At 38.4% G+C, this 17,776-nt stretch overlaps 1 protein-coding gene across 4 annotated transcripts in view; it reads right to left on the bottom strand.

Moving 5' to 3' along the window:
- Window positions 1-4,498: 4,498 nt before the first annotated feature.
- ARB2A (ARB2 cotranscriptional regulator A) overlaps window positions 4,499-17,776 on the bottom strand; it is a 366,466-nt gene continuing 353,188 nt past the window's right edge. For all 4 annotated transcript variants that reach the window (XM_072958400.1, XM_072958398.1, XM_072958401.1 and 1 more), the window contains one exon: window positions 4,499-10,504. In XM_072958400.1, the coding sequence (XP_072814501.1) occupies window positions 10,362-10,504 (143 nt within the window). In that variant the 3' untranslated portion in view covers window positions 4,499-10,361. The remainder of the gene's footprint in view (window positions 10,505-17,776) is intronic.

Here is a 17,776-nt window from a genome sequence, read left to right as displayed (position 1 = left end):
CTCCACAACTCCCTGCACCAACGGGGGAAAGCCCCACGTCCTTCCCCACACCTGATTCCCATTTCTTGCTCCTGAACCTCCGGAAGGTAAGAATGAAATATTCATTTATCCAAAGATAGAAGCTCAGTTCATGGAATAAGCTCCCCCAAAATATACCATGGAGATATTTCAGCTGTAGTTTCAACAACTGAGAGGTGCATCCTATTCTAGCATATGCGAGTCTCCAAGTTACTATTATTCAACAGGTCCCCTTTGCTCCCCTGCACGCTTCAGCTGCCAGGCAGCATCTCCCGTCCCCCTAGTTTTCACAGGAGGGTTGTGAGGCTAGTTTAAATAGCTCCTGGCATAGCCGAGTTTCTTTGCTAGCACGGACTTGCCTTAGTATTTGGGCAAAACGACTCTTGAGACCGCAAAAATAACCAAACTATGAGAAAAAATTATCTTTGGGGATAACACAGCAGTGACTTTTCACACTAAAAAAGGGACAAAAATTTGGTGTAAGCAGCAGTATATGAGAAAGCAGACTAAATTGTTAACATATAAAATATTTAAAAAGATATTTGTGTGTCTTACAGGATAGAAAAATAGGGTGTTTTGAAGCAGAATTACTGCTAAACTGAGGAATTCATGGAAACTTTTCATTGTAATACCATGCCAAATAGAAAATAATTTTATCCTGAAATGTATTGTTATCCATCTTACTGTACAGAAGTAATTTTGAAATCGGTTTATCGAGGCTATTTTATAGGAAAGAAACCTTTACCTTAAGATACCAGTGTTCTCTCTCTTTTTCACTTTACTGGACGTTTCTGGTTAAGTTTGGATTAAGTTGACTTGAAACTATTTTTGTACAATCGATATGTAATAGAAATTTGTTTTTAGTCGTCTTGCCTGCTCTAAACGTAATACTTTCGTCCTCAAGGTCGGTTCGAGAGAGAGATGATTAGAATAGGGTTCCAGAGGGAGGGAAAAGATTTCATTCAAAGTCCAACAAGTGAGGCAAGTTTCAATAAAGCAAGATGTAATTTGAAATCTTTAAAAACTAGTTTTGTCTTAAGATTAGTGACTTAAATGTTGCAGGGAGACCATGAATGAAAATGATACCACAAGAAAGTGATCTTCCTTTATTGTACTTTGCCTAGCCGGTAAAGAAGAGAGGGAGAAGTACGGAAATTGGAGCTTGGAGTTAAGGTCTGAAAGTAGGAGAAGAGGTGGTGGTCGGTACTGAGCCAGATGCGCCCCCTTTTTAGTGCTGTCAGATAAGTTGCTGTCAGACTCTTTAGCGAGCCGCCGGCGGGGCGCTCGCTGCACAGCCACCTGCCTCGCGGCGGTAATTAACCAGTACCTGGGCGCACTCGATCGGTGAGACGGCTCTAGCTACGGACAGAGCTGTGGCACCCAGGGCCCGGGGGATCTGGAGGCACATCTCTTGGATCACAGGTCTCTCGCGGCTGACATCACCAGCCCAGGGAGAATGGGCTCACGATTCAGAGCTCTTAAACCGGTGCCCATACAGCTCTGGCCAGATAGGGGGTGATGGTGAAAAGTTGGCCAAAGAAAAGTTGTGGGGTTAAGACTTCTACCACAAAAATGACTGAGAGTGGCGCTGCTTTCATTATAAAATAGACGCAAATTCGGGGAGCAGGCAAATGGTGTGTCAACTCTAGGGCGCTATGGTTAACACCCGGCATGGAGCAAACAAGACTCTCCACCCACAGACAGTATACTTTTGAAATCCATTGTCGCTTTGGGCTCGGGTCCTAAGATTTCGAGTGCCAGTTTCCTATGGTGAGGGAGTGGTCGGAGAGAGGAATCAGGCGAGGGCCGGAACTTCGGAGTTCTTGCCGAGGGGAGAGGGAGGGAGCGCGCTGAGTGCTGTCCATGGTGCTGGGAAGAACGCGGCTTCGTTTCGCTGTTCCCAAACCGAGGTCAGGTGTAAAAAAGGGAAGAGAAACCGAGAACTTCGGTTGGGAATTTTTTTTCTCCCCGTGAATATGGAAAATAACGCTCATGGATGTATAGTTTAAACAGTCCTCTACGAGGATGGTTCTACCCTATTTCCCAGCCTGTACTGCTTAGTCAGACAGCAGTGTTAACTGGTTAATAGGATGGTTTCCTCCTTAAAGTGTTCTAATATTTCAAGGTAACGTAATCATCAGGTCTTGACGTACAAAGTATAGAGGAAGGCAGAAAGAAAAAAGGTGATTTGAGACTTTAAACATACCCAAAGGCACTTAGCCATTTCCAGGTTTGGTAGGAAGTACCAGCACAGCAAGACTTAGCCTGTTAGATAACATGAGTTTATTAAGAGAAAGTATTAAAAAAATCCAATTTTATTTAAATAATTCTCTAAACTCCACACTGGCTGGCCAAATGCTGCAGTTGTATTTTTTTGTTAGCCAGAATTAAAGGAGCAATTTTTCTATTGTAGTGTGTGTGTGAATTTGAAATGGCTGATTTCATTGTAAGTTCTAAAATGGTAATCTAACAACTGTATTCTCTTAAAACAAATTTGATTTCTTAAAAGACAGGTGCCCAGAAAGCAAAATGAAGATAAATTATTTTAAAATTAGGATTACAGAACTAAACAGAAACATAGCTTACCTACTAGGTGAATCATAGTTTGTTTAAAAAAAAAAGAAAAAAGAAAACACATGTAGGATTTTAGCCACGTGTGTGAAATATATATATTTTCTCTTTACAAAAAGTGTATGTGTGTGTATTTACATATGTGAAATCATGTGAAAAATTTCATGTAGAATATTAACTGTGTTTGGTCAAACCCGAAATGTGAAAAACAAGAAAAGAATTTATCCTAACTGTGTTAATCATGAAAAGTCTTAGTCTCAGCAACTTGAATCCAAATGACAGTGAAAAAGGAAAGGAACAAGAATTCAAACAGCTGACACAATGATCAGCAGCAACTGACAGCATCTCATTTGATATTTGATATCAAGCACTAGATCAATATTTGCAAGATCAATGCAATTTTAATGGTTTTTCTTTCAAAACTGTATGAAAGCCAAATTGTGACACTCTGTGCTAGGGTTATTTTTAGAGCTGGCTATTCTAGGGGATGATATGAAGTAATTTACTGAGGCAAAAGCAAAAATAACATAAAATAACCCCTCCCAGAACCTCCCAAACCAAAACCAGTACAACAAACCATCAATATTTCTTCAGTTGATAAATCCTGATTATCTAAATGCCCAGAGAAGGTGTGAACATTTATTGGAAAAAAGCCACTTGTGTAATTAGGGTTAAAAAAAAAAACGAAGAAGAAAATAAGCCTTTGGAAAATTATTTGGAGGTACATGAAGATGAGCTGCATCAGAAACATCTTTTTCACACAATGGGATTAGGTGGCACTTGAGCAAAAAGAAATGAAAATGATAAAAAAAAAAAAAAAGAGAGAAAACCTAGCCCTTTCAGGTATAGGGTCAATTGCCTCATGTGTGGAATTCTGTGGGAAATTTTTCTGTGTCCCAGGCAGAGGAGAAAACTGAGAACCCACCTGAAACTCGTAGCAAGGTCCCCAGAAAGGTCAAATAGAGAGAGAAAAAAAGTAATTAGGTATATGTATTATCTATTATTTTCCTTTTAAGACTTTATACATTAAAAATAAAATGCAAATTGATCTCAGAGTCACATGGGTCACCAACTTATACATCTTTAAATGGTAATCTAGAAGGGTTTTACTCTTTATTTTTCAGACTTTCATGCTTAGTCAGACAGCAACAGCAACTCATTTGCGTATGAACTCATTTTGTTTGACAAAAAAAAGGCTAAACCTGTATTTATTTGTTTTTACAGATTCAATTGTGAAGAATTTTCACTCAGAGGAATCCACGACCTTCAGTCCCAACATCAGTTTCTGGGGAAGTAGATGATGGGGTTGGTGCAGAGGGAGTCTAACTAGATGAACATTTCAGAAAGGACAGTGACAAGGTGAGATGTGGTGATTGTGGATAGCATTAATGATAAGCAGATTAAGTTTTTGCACTAAAAGAGAGAGTGTCTTCCATTTACAGTTCAACTTGAATTAAGAACTTGGGAGAGAACGGTTTTTCACTTGAAATAATAGGAACATTTTAAGAAATTTCTGATGCCTCACCTAAAGACCTTTCATCCTTCTCCAAGGTAGAGAATGAAATACTTCAAAACTATGCAATTCTTAAGTTCTTTTAGCTCAATGTTTTTTTCTAACTTTTTTTTGATGACAGTAAATTACCTGATGATAAACTGTTAATATACTATTACCGACAGATCACTTTAAGTAAAAGGCATTGTATTACATACTTTTTAAATGAAATTCATATCTAAGTCTTTTTGCAGTATGATTAAATCATGCACCTAGAATATTCTTAAGAGCCTAGGTAAAAGTATATTTTCCAGGAATTTAATAACTCCATAACAAACACTCTGCATATGTTTCTATGTTCTATTGTATTTCAAGTCTGGCAGATTGCCTATAAACTAAAGACACCAACAGTTTAAATCAAGTTTTCTTTAATGAAATAAAACCAACCTTAAACACAAATACACATTACATACAGAGAATTTACAGATGCAAATGAAGTTGAGGCATTCAAAAATATTTATTACAATGCCTTGCAAAATTTGAACATAAAAATTTATTTAAAAGAAAGTAAGTTTACAAACAATCCTGGTGACCAACACATAATGAGTACCTACTATGTTACTGGCACTGGAAAGGTATATACATACTGTATATGTTGTCTCTTCTGGTGGAATGAGCATATTTACCCCATGGATGGGTATGTATATGTATGTATGTAGACACACACAGACATATATGCATATATATATATTTTTTCTATTAGGTCTTTAAAAAAACACCCTGAGTTATTGCAAAGAAGAAAATGAACCTTATATTCAATTGTAGTAATTCAAACTTCATTTTGGCTAATCATAATTTGACCAATAATTTTTTTTTCCTGATAGCATGAAGGACAGTACTTAGAATTTAAAAGTTCAGTGTTCCAAAAATGCTGCTCTTCTTAAGCCACTTTGAAGTAATGCTGGTAAGTCTAAGATCCAGATCTACATGTTAATCTCTAGTTTTGCCTTCAAACAGAATTCAGTTACAAAGAACTTGGAAAGATTTTGAATCTATTCAGGAGAGGAAAACTCTTTAATTTTCTGAGGAGTAAAAACTCCCCAAGAAACTTCATATAGCTTCTTAGATTTTGCTTAGCATACGTGATAAAACATTGATTGTTGCAGTTTGGTGACCCATGAAATTTGGGGGTTAGTTTTCTCTTCAGACCAGAGCATATAATTATGCAAATAAAGAGCTGTCACTGATCTAGTGAAATACTCACAAACACATGCACTCTGAAATTGGACAGAAAAGTGAAAATGGTTGGTGATGTGATGGTGCCATGGTTTGTTTTCCTGCCAAGTTTCTATCCAAGTTCATTATTCAAATTGTAAACTTTAAAAAGAGACATATTATTCTTGGGGTGTTGGTTGTCTTTTCATTTCAGATTCTTTGTATTGGTACTGCAGGCTGGCTACAAAGTACAGTTCAACATTATTTTCCCTATGACAGTCTCCCATATTACCCAATGTATTAGCCAAGGAAGAAAAAGTGGAATGATCTGGAAAGAAAGATGCAGGCCATCTCCAGATTTCTTTCTAGAAACATGTTTCATGTCTGTTTCAAACAGAACTCAACTCCAACAATACAAAGAATATAGTGAAAGGTTTCTCACAAATCTCAGGGCAAAGGATGGGGAAAAGTTGCCTGGAAGGCCTCTTGGATTAAGTCAAATTTCCATTTTCAAGCTTTTTTACATTCAAGGGGAAAATACTGGTCACTGCGTGATATCCATTTAATGGTCAAAATTTCAGGATGATTTTCTCCCATCTAGCAATTAAAGCCCACTACATAGTATTTGGTGACTTTAACCTTTATGGTTCATTTATAATTACCACTCCTCTAAAACCTTTGTGCTAAGAATTAACAAGAGTTCTTCAATCTAACCATGCTCTTTGGCATCAAGGTCTCCCAATTCCAAAGTTATCACTGCACAGGCTGTTGCATAATTTTAGATGTCATGGAGAGTCTCGCTGATGAAATCTGAGAAGGCTCATGTCAGACCACTGACTGCTAAAGACATCACTACATGAAAGATCAGTGGTGTGAAACTTTAAAAACATCGATCCAAATGAATCAATTAAATCAACATTCATCCCTCCTAAGTGTGAGGTTTAAAACTATCATTGTTGCTTTTTTTCCCTTAACCCTACATAGATTTCGAGATAAACGCTGGAATGCTTTGATGGCTACTTCTATTCTTGAATCTCTGTTAATCGACTTTGTGCTATTTCCCCCTTTTCAACATCTTCCACTTGGTGTACATTCTTTACTTTTTGTACAGTGCATGACAGTTGCAATGCTTTAAATCTAAAACCGCCTAACAAAGCTCACGCTTTAGGTAGGGTAGCTTTAAGCTCTGTGAAGTGTTGATTAAAAACCCTTTCCCAGACTCAAACTGATCTTTTTGGAGATTAATAGAATATTAGATAAAAGGAAGACGAACAATTCAAGAGACTCCCACTCAGTCACACTATACAAGGAAGGAAGGAAGGAAAGTATTCAATTTTTGAAAGGGAGTACCTCCTGGAGCCTTTTATTTTATATTATTATAGCTCCTAATAAGTAATCATAAAATAACCACCACTATTACCTTTTTTTTTGCCACCCATATTTCAAAAATGAGAACATCTCACATTTATTTAAAGACATTTTTCTCTACAGAGGCATAGGGAAAGTTTTTGAGAAATTTTTAGACCTTCTTTAATAGTAACCTTTCTTAAATGAACCAGGATTACAGACACCAAAAGGAACCTGTCGATTTACAGTTACAAACTATGATTATAACAGGAGACACCCATGTGTCTGGATTGGAACTCCAGATAATCCAGATAAAAATGAAAAAAAAAAAACAACTAAACTTATTAACACTGATAATATAGTTAACAAGTTTTGTCACCCACACTCTCTCAAAGGAATTACAAGTTTTAAAGAAGGAAAAGCTGTAAAATAAATGTAAACAAGGTATTTCTAGATTAGATGTAATACATCAAAGACCCGTATAGGGATCTGGGAGTAATTTAATCTCATCAGACTCCTTTTGGAAAACATATTTGTTTACCGTATGTAGTAAAGTGTGTTTTATAAAACGATAGTTTAACAATGGGTTCAAATTTCCTTGTAGCTAAGGAGATGTTTTAGATCTTAAAAAAAAGTCTTATAAAATATTAGTTCTGTGAAAGTTCTAAGCCAAACTGTGACTCAAATCAATGTTAGGATACTGCCTTACAGCAACAATCATCGTAATAAGCAGCTATAAGGTTTAAAGTATTGATAAATGCTATCCTATGATTCTTTTTAAGTTTCTGCTTTCATTAGCCTCTATATATGATTAAACTTCTGAGCAAGAATCATATGCTGCCGCTTGTTGGGGAAAACATTTTTATTTTAAAATAGTAAACAGAAATATGTAATATATAGGAAACTCCTCTGCTTTTAGTTTTTTCTTTTCTTTTGGTATAAACAATAACGCAATCCAAGTTGAAGCACAAAGCAGAAACTTGAAAAAAGAACAATGATTACAAGTAGATGTCCCCCTGCCCCATGCAAATATCCATGAAAACTTTTAAGGGCTGCTTGTGTAGGTACCTTTGGAAAGTTCCAAAGCCAGTATCTGGCTTTTAAGTTTGAACAGGACTATTTTGAACTGTAGATTTATCAACAGCTCCTTGCTTCCCATTCTAATTGCTCTAAGAGCTCACTATATACTTTAAAAAAGCCCACTTCCTAACTTTACACCTTTACTCTCCTGAAAACCTGTTTAAAAAAACCAAAATGGGAGATGATCAGAGCAGAAATATTATTAACACTTGTGTCCAAACAGGTAGGCTACTACCAGTTGATTGTGGTTACTCCAGGAAAATTGAGGTGAATAGGATAATATTACACTATATCACAAACCCATAATCAACAGGTTAAATATTCTACATTATAAGGAATCTTATCGGTTATCAGTTGGAGGTCTGGGATGGTTTGCCTAGTTCTCTCCCGGTTGCTACAGCGCAGATCCACAAGTAGAAATTACATTTACACAACTTAAGTTTGCAAATAGCTCTCCATAGATAGTTAGACAAGGCCTAACAATCCAGTAGTTTAAGCATTAAAGACAATTAAACAGTGATTTACTTTAGTTACAAGTAAAGGTTTTTAAGAAGAGAGGTGAGAAATTGAAGAGAAGAAGGAGGGGAGTAATCTGGTTTATAAGCTGAGCATATTTACTTTGCTCTAATTCAGCTGCAGAAGCTTCACAAGTTGAGCACTGTACAAGTGCTGATTTTAAAAAAATGCACTAAAATTAGTTTCCTGCGAACATTTTCATATACTGAAAACACCACATGATTTGTAACACTTTGAAAAATATATTCAATCCACACCGATTCTCATATCCTCTCAATGGAAGGTACCATTATTTTACACAGCTCACTATTGCTTCTAAGCTAGAAAAGCCGCAGACCAACATGCTTGACGTTGTTGGGGTTGTGCAAGGTAAGCCACTCAACGAGTTCGAAAAAATGATGTTCTGATTTTTCCTCCTATGTTGTTTTTGCTAAAATAACATCAAAAGATAAGCATATAAGACTACTGAAAAAAGATCACTTCAATTTACCATCATTAAAACTATGAGAGCTGATTAAGGGATTTGTGTACCAAACATATATTATCAGTTTTAAAACTTGCTGAAATTGGTTCATAATATAAAAACATTTTACCCATGAGGTGGTTATTTTAAGTTATTTTTCTGAGGAGTCAGACAGTTCCGAGTCGTTTTGGGTACACTTTAGCATGTCCTCAAATAAGGCAGGCAAATTGTTGCATACACTAAAAAATGATGAAAAAATATTAAATCCAGAACCTCATCTATTAGAATCGTCACTAAGTAATTAAATGCTACCAGTAATTAAAAATTGGTAATGTTAAGATTTAATATTTGAATTTAAAAATCAGTAAAATCTTAACTTATTTTACCTCATATTTCACAGTGTTGGCCAGATCTTAGCTGGATTAAAACACTTAACTGTTAAAACTGTAGAGCAAAACCTTAGAGAAAGTGGACAACTACAAATTACACCACTGGATTGAGAGAATGTCTTTCACACCAGGTCTTTTCTCTTTCTGTTGGAGCAGAAAACTAAAATAATCATTTTAGCCCCACCTAGCCTTTTAGAAGGAAAAGGCTCAAGAGCACACAGGTTCATTTTCCTGATGACAATAAAAAAATTCTATCCCTAAAAAGGTCTAACTCCATGAAAGCTCAGAATTGACCATTCTAGTTAGGATTAACAACAAACTTCCTCCACATAAGATTTAAAAAGCAAAGCTGAAGTATGCTATCTAAATTACAATACCACTCAATACACATTACGTATTTAAAAAGTAAAGTTAATTCTAATGATAAAGTCGGAAATTCCACTGACAATGAAATCTTTAGCACTTAAAAGATTTGCTCATTGTTATGGTTTGGTTTAAACAACCTCTTCTGAAATTAGAGACTTTGGTAAAATCTCAAATTCAACTGGCAAGGATTTTCAAAGATAACCTGGACCCGTACTTTATAGATTTTTATGCGAAGTTTTTCTTCTGGTCTCGAAATGAAAACAGATCTTTAGGGAGAGAACAACTTGCCCTCCCCAAACTACAGAGCACATTATGGCATTCATGTTCTGAATTTAAATTTGGCTTTTGGGGTGGGGGAGGCGAAACTTCCTTAAAAAAAAAAAAGGCATAAGACACCCTTAGGGAAAAACCTACTTAAAATGGAAGTTTGAAGCCTAGAATAAAACTTTGCTTCTGTTCGGAGAAGGGGGGAAGAAAAGGCCATTATTCCGAGGGGAGGAGGACCGGGGCAGGGGGAGCGGCGGCTGCGGGCGGTAGGACCGCGCGGACGCCGCTCACCCCGCAGCGCCGGCGCGGGCTCCGTCCGGGCAATTAGAGGCGCGCCGGCCACGCCGGGCAGGGCGCTGTCAGCCTTAATCTGCGCGCTGACGGGCAGCGCGAAGCCCGAGCTCAGCCCGCAGGAAGCACGACCAGTGAACCCATATTGCTTTGACAGTTGCACTCATCTAGAAATAATGCAAAACGCTATTTAGATGTATATATCACGACCCTGTGCTCTAGGAAGAAAACAATCTAATGAGGGGCTGGGAGTCTGCTCGCCGACAACCAGCGGTGGGGAGACGTGTGGATGCATGCTCGAGAGCGCTTCCTCGGCTTCCCCTCCCCCGTCTCGCTCGCTCTCCCCTTACAGCTCCTCGTGCTTTACTCGGTGGGAGCGCCGCGTCAGAGCCGGCTTGAGGGAACTGGTCTTGGCCTCAGAGGCTTCGGTAAAGAATTTGAAAATAGACGGGAAGCTCTTCCAGGAAGTTAGCTCGTGACGGTCGGTGCCTGCAAAAAAGCACAGATTCGGTTACGAGGTGGCCTCGCGCGGTCCCGCGCAGGTGGGACAGGACCGCCGGGTTCTTCGGAGGCCCCGGCCGCCCGCGCTCCCGCCTCGGAGCCCAGCCCCCACCGGCCCAGGGCGCGCGTCCCCCGGCCGGGCACGCCTCGGCGCACCACACCTGTACCTGACGGTCCACTCTGCCCCCGGGGCTCCGAGGGAGGCTGCCGCCCGCCGCCTCCGGCCAGAGCCCCCAGCCCGCCCTCGACGCGCGGCCGCGGCCCGGACTCCCCCGCGGCCGCCCGAGGCGCGGCCGGCGGCCCCCGGGGCCTCAGCCCCTCCGGGCCAATCGAGGCGCACGGCGGGAAGGGCCACTCCCTCTCCCGCCTCCAAACCACCCACTTACCCAGGCTCGGCGCGCGCGCGGGGATTGGTTTCCCCTGTGCGCGGACTCCGGCTTCTGCACCCGGCGCGGAGCACCCGCGTTTCTTTGCTTCCCGAGAAACAAACAAATCGGATTTCTTTTGCTTCTCTCAGAAGCTGTGCCGTGAGACCCGACTGCCTCAGCGAGGTCACTGGGACCCAATTATACGGGATGTTTAATGGAAGGCCAGGTTCAAAAGAGACGAAACCTAGGAGTGTCCTAGCAGGCTACATCTTTTTTTAAAAAGCAGATTTTAAGGGAACAGTTTTAGAAAAACTAAAATGTTTCAAAGCAGTGACTACTACAAGAGCACCTAGGAGGAATCCAATTTGCAGGTTTAGTTGTCAGTTTATGGGGTTATTTTATTTTATTACAGCTTCTTTCTGTGGCTTCAATTTAATACTGATGTACACTATTTTTCAAATAAAATCTATCTTCTGTTTAAGCCAGGCAAGAAATAACATTGATATAGACGTAAGAACAGATGAGGACATTAATCTGTTTTTGACTTCTTGTGATAGTTTATATCATTTTACTAATAGTTTCAAACGGAACCATTTTTTTAACGAAAAAATAAGAAAAATTACAAAGCCTCTCCCATAGAAATAATGAGTGAATAGCCTTGAAAGAGTTGAAATCTCTCCCTAGATCACTCTATTATGCAGAGAGACACTGCCTGGAAGTCTCTGGATTGAGGGCCTCTGTCTGATACTTTAACATTGTTAATGATAATTCTTTAGTCTGTAATAGTAGGTCATTGCTATGGTTACTCTACAATGGTGCAACACTTTGCTTTCCCCTTCAGCTATTCGCTGAGACCTGGTAACCACATTTGTTGCCTAGCAACAGTTTTGTGACAGTATCACAATCTGGGAGTTACAACAATAAGGATGCTATGGCTGCCGTCGACCAGAGAGCAGAAAGCTACAGTCCGTGCATGTGACTTAGCTGTGGGAGCTGGCCTTACTAGAGAGAGAACCCCCTTCTTTTAATAGGTGCCCTCAGAAGGAGGCTCTCTATCCTCTTCTCCTCTGCAGACTGGCCTTATGAACCTGCATCTGGAACTAGTATTAAAGTCATATCCTTGAGAAATATCCCCCAACACTACTGTGTTCAGACTGAAAAATAAGGTCATTTCTGTTTGCTTACTCATTTTGGGCAAAATTCAATGTTATTCACTAGAAGAGAGAGATGAATGTAGGTTTATCCTGGCAAATCCTCAAGTGCCTTACTGGATTTTTGACCAGTGTCAACAGAATTCCTGGGAAAAAACATATATATATATATATACACATACACACACACACACACACACACATACACACACACACACACACATACATACACACACTTGCCTGCACTGATAAGTGTGTACAATTTCAAGTTCTTTAAAATATATGTGACATTCACATATTCATTTTTATTACATAATTTTCACCGATTTATTCAGGTAACAACCTTAAAAAATTCTTTTGAATAGGGAGGCATTTATATTCTCCAAACACAAAATAAGTTTGTGAGCAGTTCTCGATATGATCAGACATACCTACTTTAAATAATATTTTGTTGGTATATCTAGAAGGGGCCTAGTTTCCGGATAGGTTTATGGAATGCCTATACCTGATTCTATAGTGCTTGCAACTCTAGTTTCATTTCAGTAATAACTACTAATTGCACACTTATAATGATAAAATAAAGTCAACTGTATTGACTATTCTCAGATGCATACTACATGGAAACACCCATTCCCAAACACAATGGGGAAAAAAAGGTGTTAATTGTATCTTTTCCTTCTCATTTCCCATGCTTCCAGGCTCATTTGGCATTTCCTCCATAGTGATCACACTTAACACTTACTAGTGTTACCAAGGCTATGATCAATTTGTAAGCTTTCTCAGGAAACTCTTCTCATAATTCCTCCCAGCCTTTGAAAACAAATCCCACCCCAATTCAATCTATGAATCTAGAGGGACCTAAGGAGTCAATGATCTGACGCAATTTTAACTCCTTTATTTTTTCTTTCTTTGTGACAATCTTTCTGAAGGATGAACAAATTTCCCTGGTGATAAAAATCACTACAAAGGCTTTTTAGTTTTAGCTTATGATGAGTCTCTGCTTGATTAGTCCTGGGCTGAAAAGACCAAAGTCCCTGAGATAACTGAGGAGCTGCATCGGCTCTCAACATTTATCCTTCCAATTTAAGAGTATAAATAATGAGAATATGTGCTCAGAGGAGGGAAATTGCTAGGAGTAAAGTAATAAGCAAGGTGGGTTAGAAACAATTATAGAGAATGGAGTGGGGGAGGAAGAATTCTCCCTGAAGTAAGGTGTGTTAACAGGAAAATCATACAAAAATGGCTTTCTTTTCTAAATCTTTGAAAGTAGATATTTAAAGTAGCATTTGGAAGTTAGGTAGTTGCATGTCCATCTGGGGCTTCATATACACATTTTTGAAAATTCAGGACCAAAGTTAAATGAAAATATTCACATATTAATATAAATACCCACCCATGGCAATGCTTAGAGACGGGAACTTTTGACAGCAGCTTTCCAGTATTTAAAAAATATACCACTTTAGGGGAAATGATTCCATCAGAATGGAAACACTAGGCCATTACATTCTCTATTCATAAAAGGATTTGAAAGAGGAACGTTTAGGCCAGTCAAAAAAGTAGCCATTTATTAATAAGTTGCAATGATGTGCAGGTAACATGGAAACCAGTCCATTTAGCACTATGTTATTTGAAGGAGATAAACACGGTTTTATAATCAGGGCCTGGTGTTTCCTCTACCACTACTTCATCCATATCAGAAGCTGTTTTTTTTAGGGCCTGTGAACTCACTCCATTTTTCAAACCCCTATTTTCCTAATCTAAGTGGTTTCCACAATATAGGAAATAAAGCAAAGGGCTTTTCCATGCTAAATATCTGCCATGTTCTCAGGGAATGATTTTCATATTCTTTTGGCTTGTCAGGCTTGTTTTTACTAGATAATTCACCTTTGGGGCAAATTCAGTTTCCTAACTCATAAAATAAATTCAGTTTCAAAATAAATGTGCAGGATCTCAGTTCTTTATTACATAAAAGTACCTTTGCTCAGTCTTAATCAGTGGTTCTTAATGATCAAGGAAGAGGCCTCTGGAGCATTTTGGAAATTTGTAGAGAAATTCTGGAGGTCAAGATGATTGGAAGGCGCTATTGGCATTTAATGCGAAAGGGCCACGGATATGGACATTCACCAATTTGCAGTGCTATTACAGCATGATGAAGAATTGTTCTGCATCCCACATGGTTTTCAAATGTTTCACCAGCTATTCACATAGTTGAAAAACCTGTTTATAATTATATGCACTTAGAATTTAGATCTGTTTAACAAATAATCTCAAAGTACTTTTGGCATGACTTTAATATACGTGGAATTTTCTAGGAATCCAACTACCATGTAAATTGAAGGAATTTTGTACTTTATGTTGCTCAAAATATTACCGAGAGTAGTTTACCGTATGAGAAAATCTCATCACTGATGGCCTCCCTGCCCACAGTGCTTGAGCCACCAAAAAGCACACATGCATCAGCCTGCATTTGTAGATGTGGAATTCATGGTGATTCTATGTGCAGGACCCACATAGATTTTTCCTGAGTGCTTTAAATATTCATATGTGTATGATTTTTATTAAGGTTATTTTTCTTTTATTCTTTCTGTCTGTTAACTAGAGCAAGACAATAATTTAGCAATCTTGTAAGTAGGTGAATTATGTTATCTCTAGAATTTATTTCAAGATAGTAAAAGCACTGAGGAGTATTTGTTGTAACGGGAGGTATTTAGATGATCAAGGGTCAGCTTAAATAAAAATGAAGTTAATTCTTTTTTTTTATTACATTAGAGATTAATTTTCCCTATAATCTGAAACCTACTATAGCTATCTCTTCTATCCTTATGCAGAGTAGAAGGTGCCTTTTGCTTCTCTTAATGTTTCTTCCACAAATACTGTTTGTCAACGATGTTCTTTCTTCATTGTGAAATAACTAAAAGGCAGTGGACAGGGGATCTTCCAATAAAAATACTACACTGAATGAATATTTATCCTTTATAGTTCATTTGTTTTAAAAAAATGAACTCTAGCAAATTTTAAAGGGGAGACAGCACAAATGGTCAAAAAGATTAGAAAATTTAAGTATAAAGGATGAGACTATAAATCATGTGAGAAAGAATAAATTGCTAAAATGTATCATGTGTTTTCCCAAAAGACTATGTATTTAAGAAAAAAGTGTCTTGTAATGGAACTGAGAAAGAGGGAGGCTACATTTATGTAATAGCATTTAGAAATTAAACAAAAAATGGCTGGAAATAGCTCTGAGAGTAGAATGCTCAAAGAAAAAGATAAGAGAGACAAAAACATTGCTGTATCTTCTGTCTTGTCTATTCCCCTTACTTCTTCCTGTGATGACTTTAATCCAAATGTCTCTTACAAGTCTACTTGGTCCATACTCCCCTTCACTTGATCTTAGTGCTTAGGTTTTTTTTTTTTTTTTCTGTCAAAAACTATGCCAAAATATGCTATTGAGTTAGCAGCCAAAATCCTGATGTTTACTTTGGTAGATGTAGACTACTCTGAAGCTGTACCTCATTTTATGCAGTAGATGCCTTAAAAAGTATAGGTAAATATAATTTCTGTAAATAGGGTAATTTTAAGGGAAAAAGTGAGTTATTTACTTCTTCAATGCATCTTTTAACAGAGTGAAGAATTCCCTAGGAAAGCAAATAATCATTCTTCAAATGATATTATACGCACACACACGCTCTCTCTCTCTCTCTCTCATACACATAATCAGATTTGTCAAGATGAGGTTTACTAGTACAACATGATAGACAGTCTGAGTAAGGTCTCACTAAAAAGATAATTTAGAGGAATTTCTTGGTCAGTCATTTACTATTCTAATTATTGCTAGTCATCTTATTTTACATGGTCCTAGACCAAAAGGTCATGGAATAATTTTGACAATCTATGCATAATTTACTACATTTTGGGGTCTGATTTAGAATAGGGAATATAACTGTTCACAAAGTCACCTTTTGACTTTGTGAATGAGAAATTTTTTTAATTTTATTTCTGGGGGAAAAAACTAGCACGTGCCCCTACCCTCTCACTAAAACTCCCTTCCCCTGCAACAAAAGACTTTGTTTTGAAAGAAAAAGGTAATGGATAAATTTTATAAGTTTCCTAGGATAAAGGGGAAAGAAGAAAAACTAGAAAGATCTGAAACACATTACTATTAACAGGATAACATGTCTATGGTACTTTCAAAATGACAAAGCTTGATTTTAAAAATTGATCTTTAACAAGAAAAAGAAATATGGGCAATTAAGAAATAATGAGGACCCTGTCAATATAGCTATGTTGATAATAACAGGTAAGGGAATTCTTGAGAAAATCTAATATATAAAAATCAGGAGGTCTGTAATATGCATTACTGAGTCCCAGTGGGATTAACTAATGAATTTATGAGCTCACTAGCAGTTATTTTTAGAAAGTTATAAAGAATTAGAGACATAATAGGGCACAGAAAAATAATGTGCCTTCTAAAAGAAAGAAAATATAACTACTAAAATTCATTTTAAAGTGAATTCCAGAGCTTCTAAGGAGAACATCATTAACAAAAATATAAACTTAGTAACATTTGAACGAAGAAGCGCTCCTAATGGAGACGCTCCAAGTTAGAAGCACAAGGGTGAGACTCAGCCACACTGAGGGTAGTAAGCGGAGTAGGGTGGGGTGTTCATCGGGACTGCATGAGGGAAGTGCCAAGGTTGCAGGGCCTGGTTCAATTACTTGTGTAACATACAGGCAAGTCTCTTTCCATTGTTAACACTGCTGCAAACCCATTAAAGCTGAGATTGTGTTGAGACCCCAAAGGCAAGTCATCAAGCTTGACCAGAGATAAGAGGCTGAAACAAAGACAGAAAATCAGTGGTAGAAACTTCTGGGTCATTTGCAGCTTCTGGGGAAGGCTGTCCTTTCCTCTAGCTTCTTTTCTATATCTCTCATCTATGGGAGGTGAGTGAGGGGGTGGCTGGGGCACTGGGCAGCTTACGACCCAAGAGACATCTCTGGGAGGTAAACTTCGGCAGAGTAGAGAGCCTGCAGTAGCTGTTGGGTCTCTGACATTGAACCTGGCAGACCTCTCCAATCAACCTTCTTCCAACTAGTAAAAAATGGACACATTTTTATTGCTTCAGTTGCCTAACAAACCCAGACAGCTGGTGTAGAAGTGCTTTCTTTGGTTTTAATTTTTGTTTCACAACTACTCTTATTGTTGCCACAAGGGTTGGCCTCCAGGGATATTCCCTTTAAAATTTGAGCCCAGATGTGGGCAAAAGTTCTCTTTTTCCAGTTTCCTTTTGTCAGTTTCAAAAGTAACATTACCAGTAGATCTTAAGAGCACAAAGCACTAAACAAGTTACTTCCATAAGTACAGGTTTCTGATCCTACCATTCCCAACACAACCAGCAACGAGCTTTACTGGGCCCCATTCTAACGTTAACACTGACTGAGAGGGCTGCTGCAGCTTTGCAGATACCTCGTCAGGCTCCCCTTTTCTCCCAGCTTCTCTGTGTTCCTAGCTAGTACCTATGGCTTATGGCTGCCAGTTTGACACGTGTGTGTGTGTGTGTGTGTGTGTGTGTGTGTGTGTGTGTGAGAGAGAGAGAGAGAGAGAGAGAGACAGACAGACAGGAGGGGGCAGAGAGAGAGAGGTGGGGAGGGAGGGAGAGAGAATGAGAAAGTCTGAAAGGGAAGAGATGAGAGAATGAATTGCAAAATACTCTCCTTATTTCAAAACAAGACAAAACCATTTA

This window comes from Vicugna pacos, chromosome 3, assembly GCF_048564905.1.
Source record: "Vicugna pacos chromosome 3, VicPac4, whole genome shotgun sequence".
NCBI lineage: Eukaryota > Metazoa > Chordata > Mammalia > Artiodactyla > Camelidae > Vicugna > Vicugna pacos.
The sequence above is the reverse complement of the archived record's forward strand: the minus strand, read 5'-3'. Positions and strand labels throughout refer to the sequence as shown.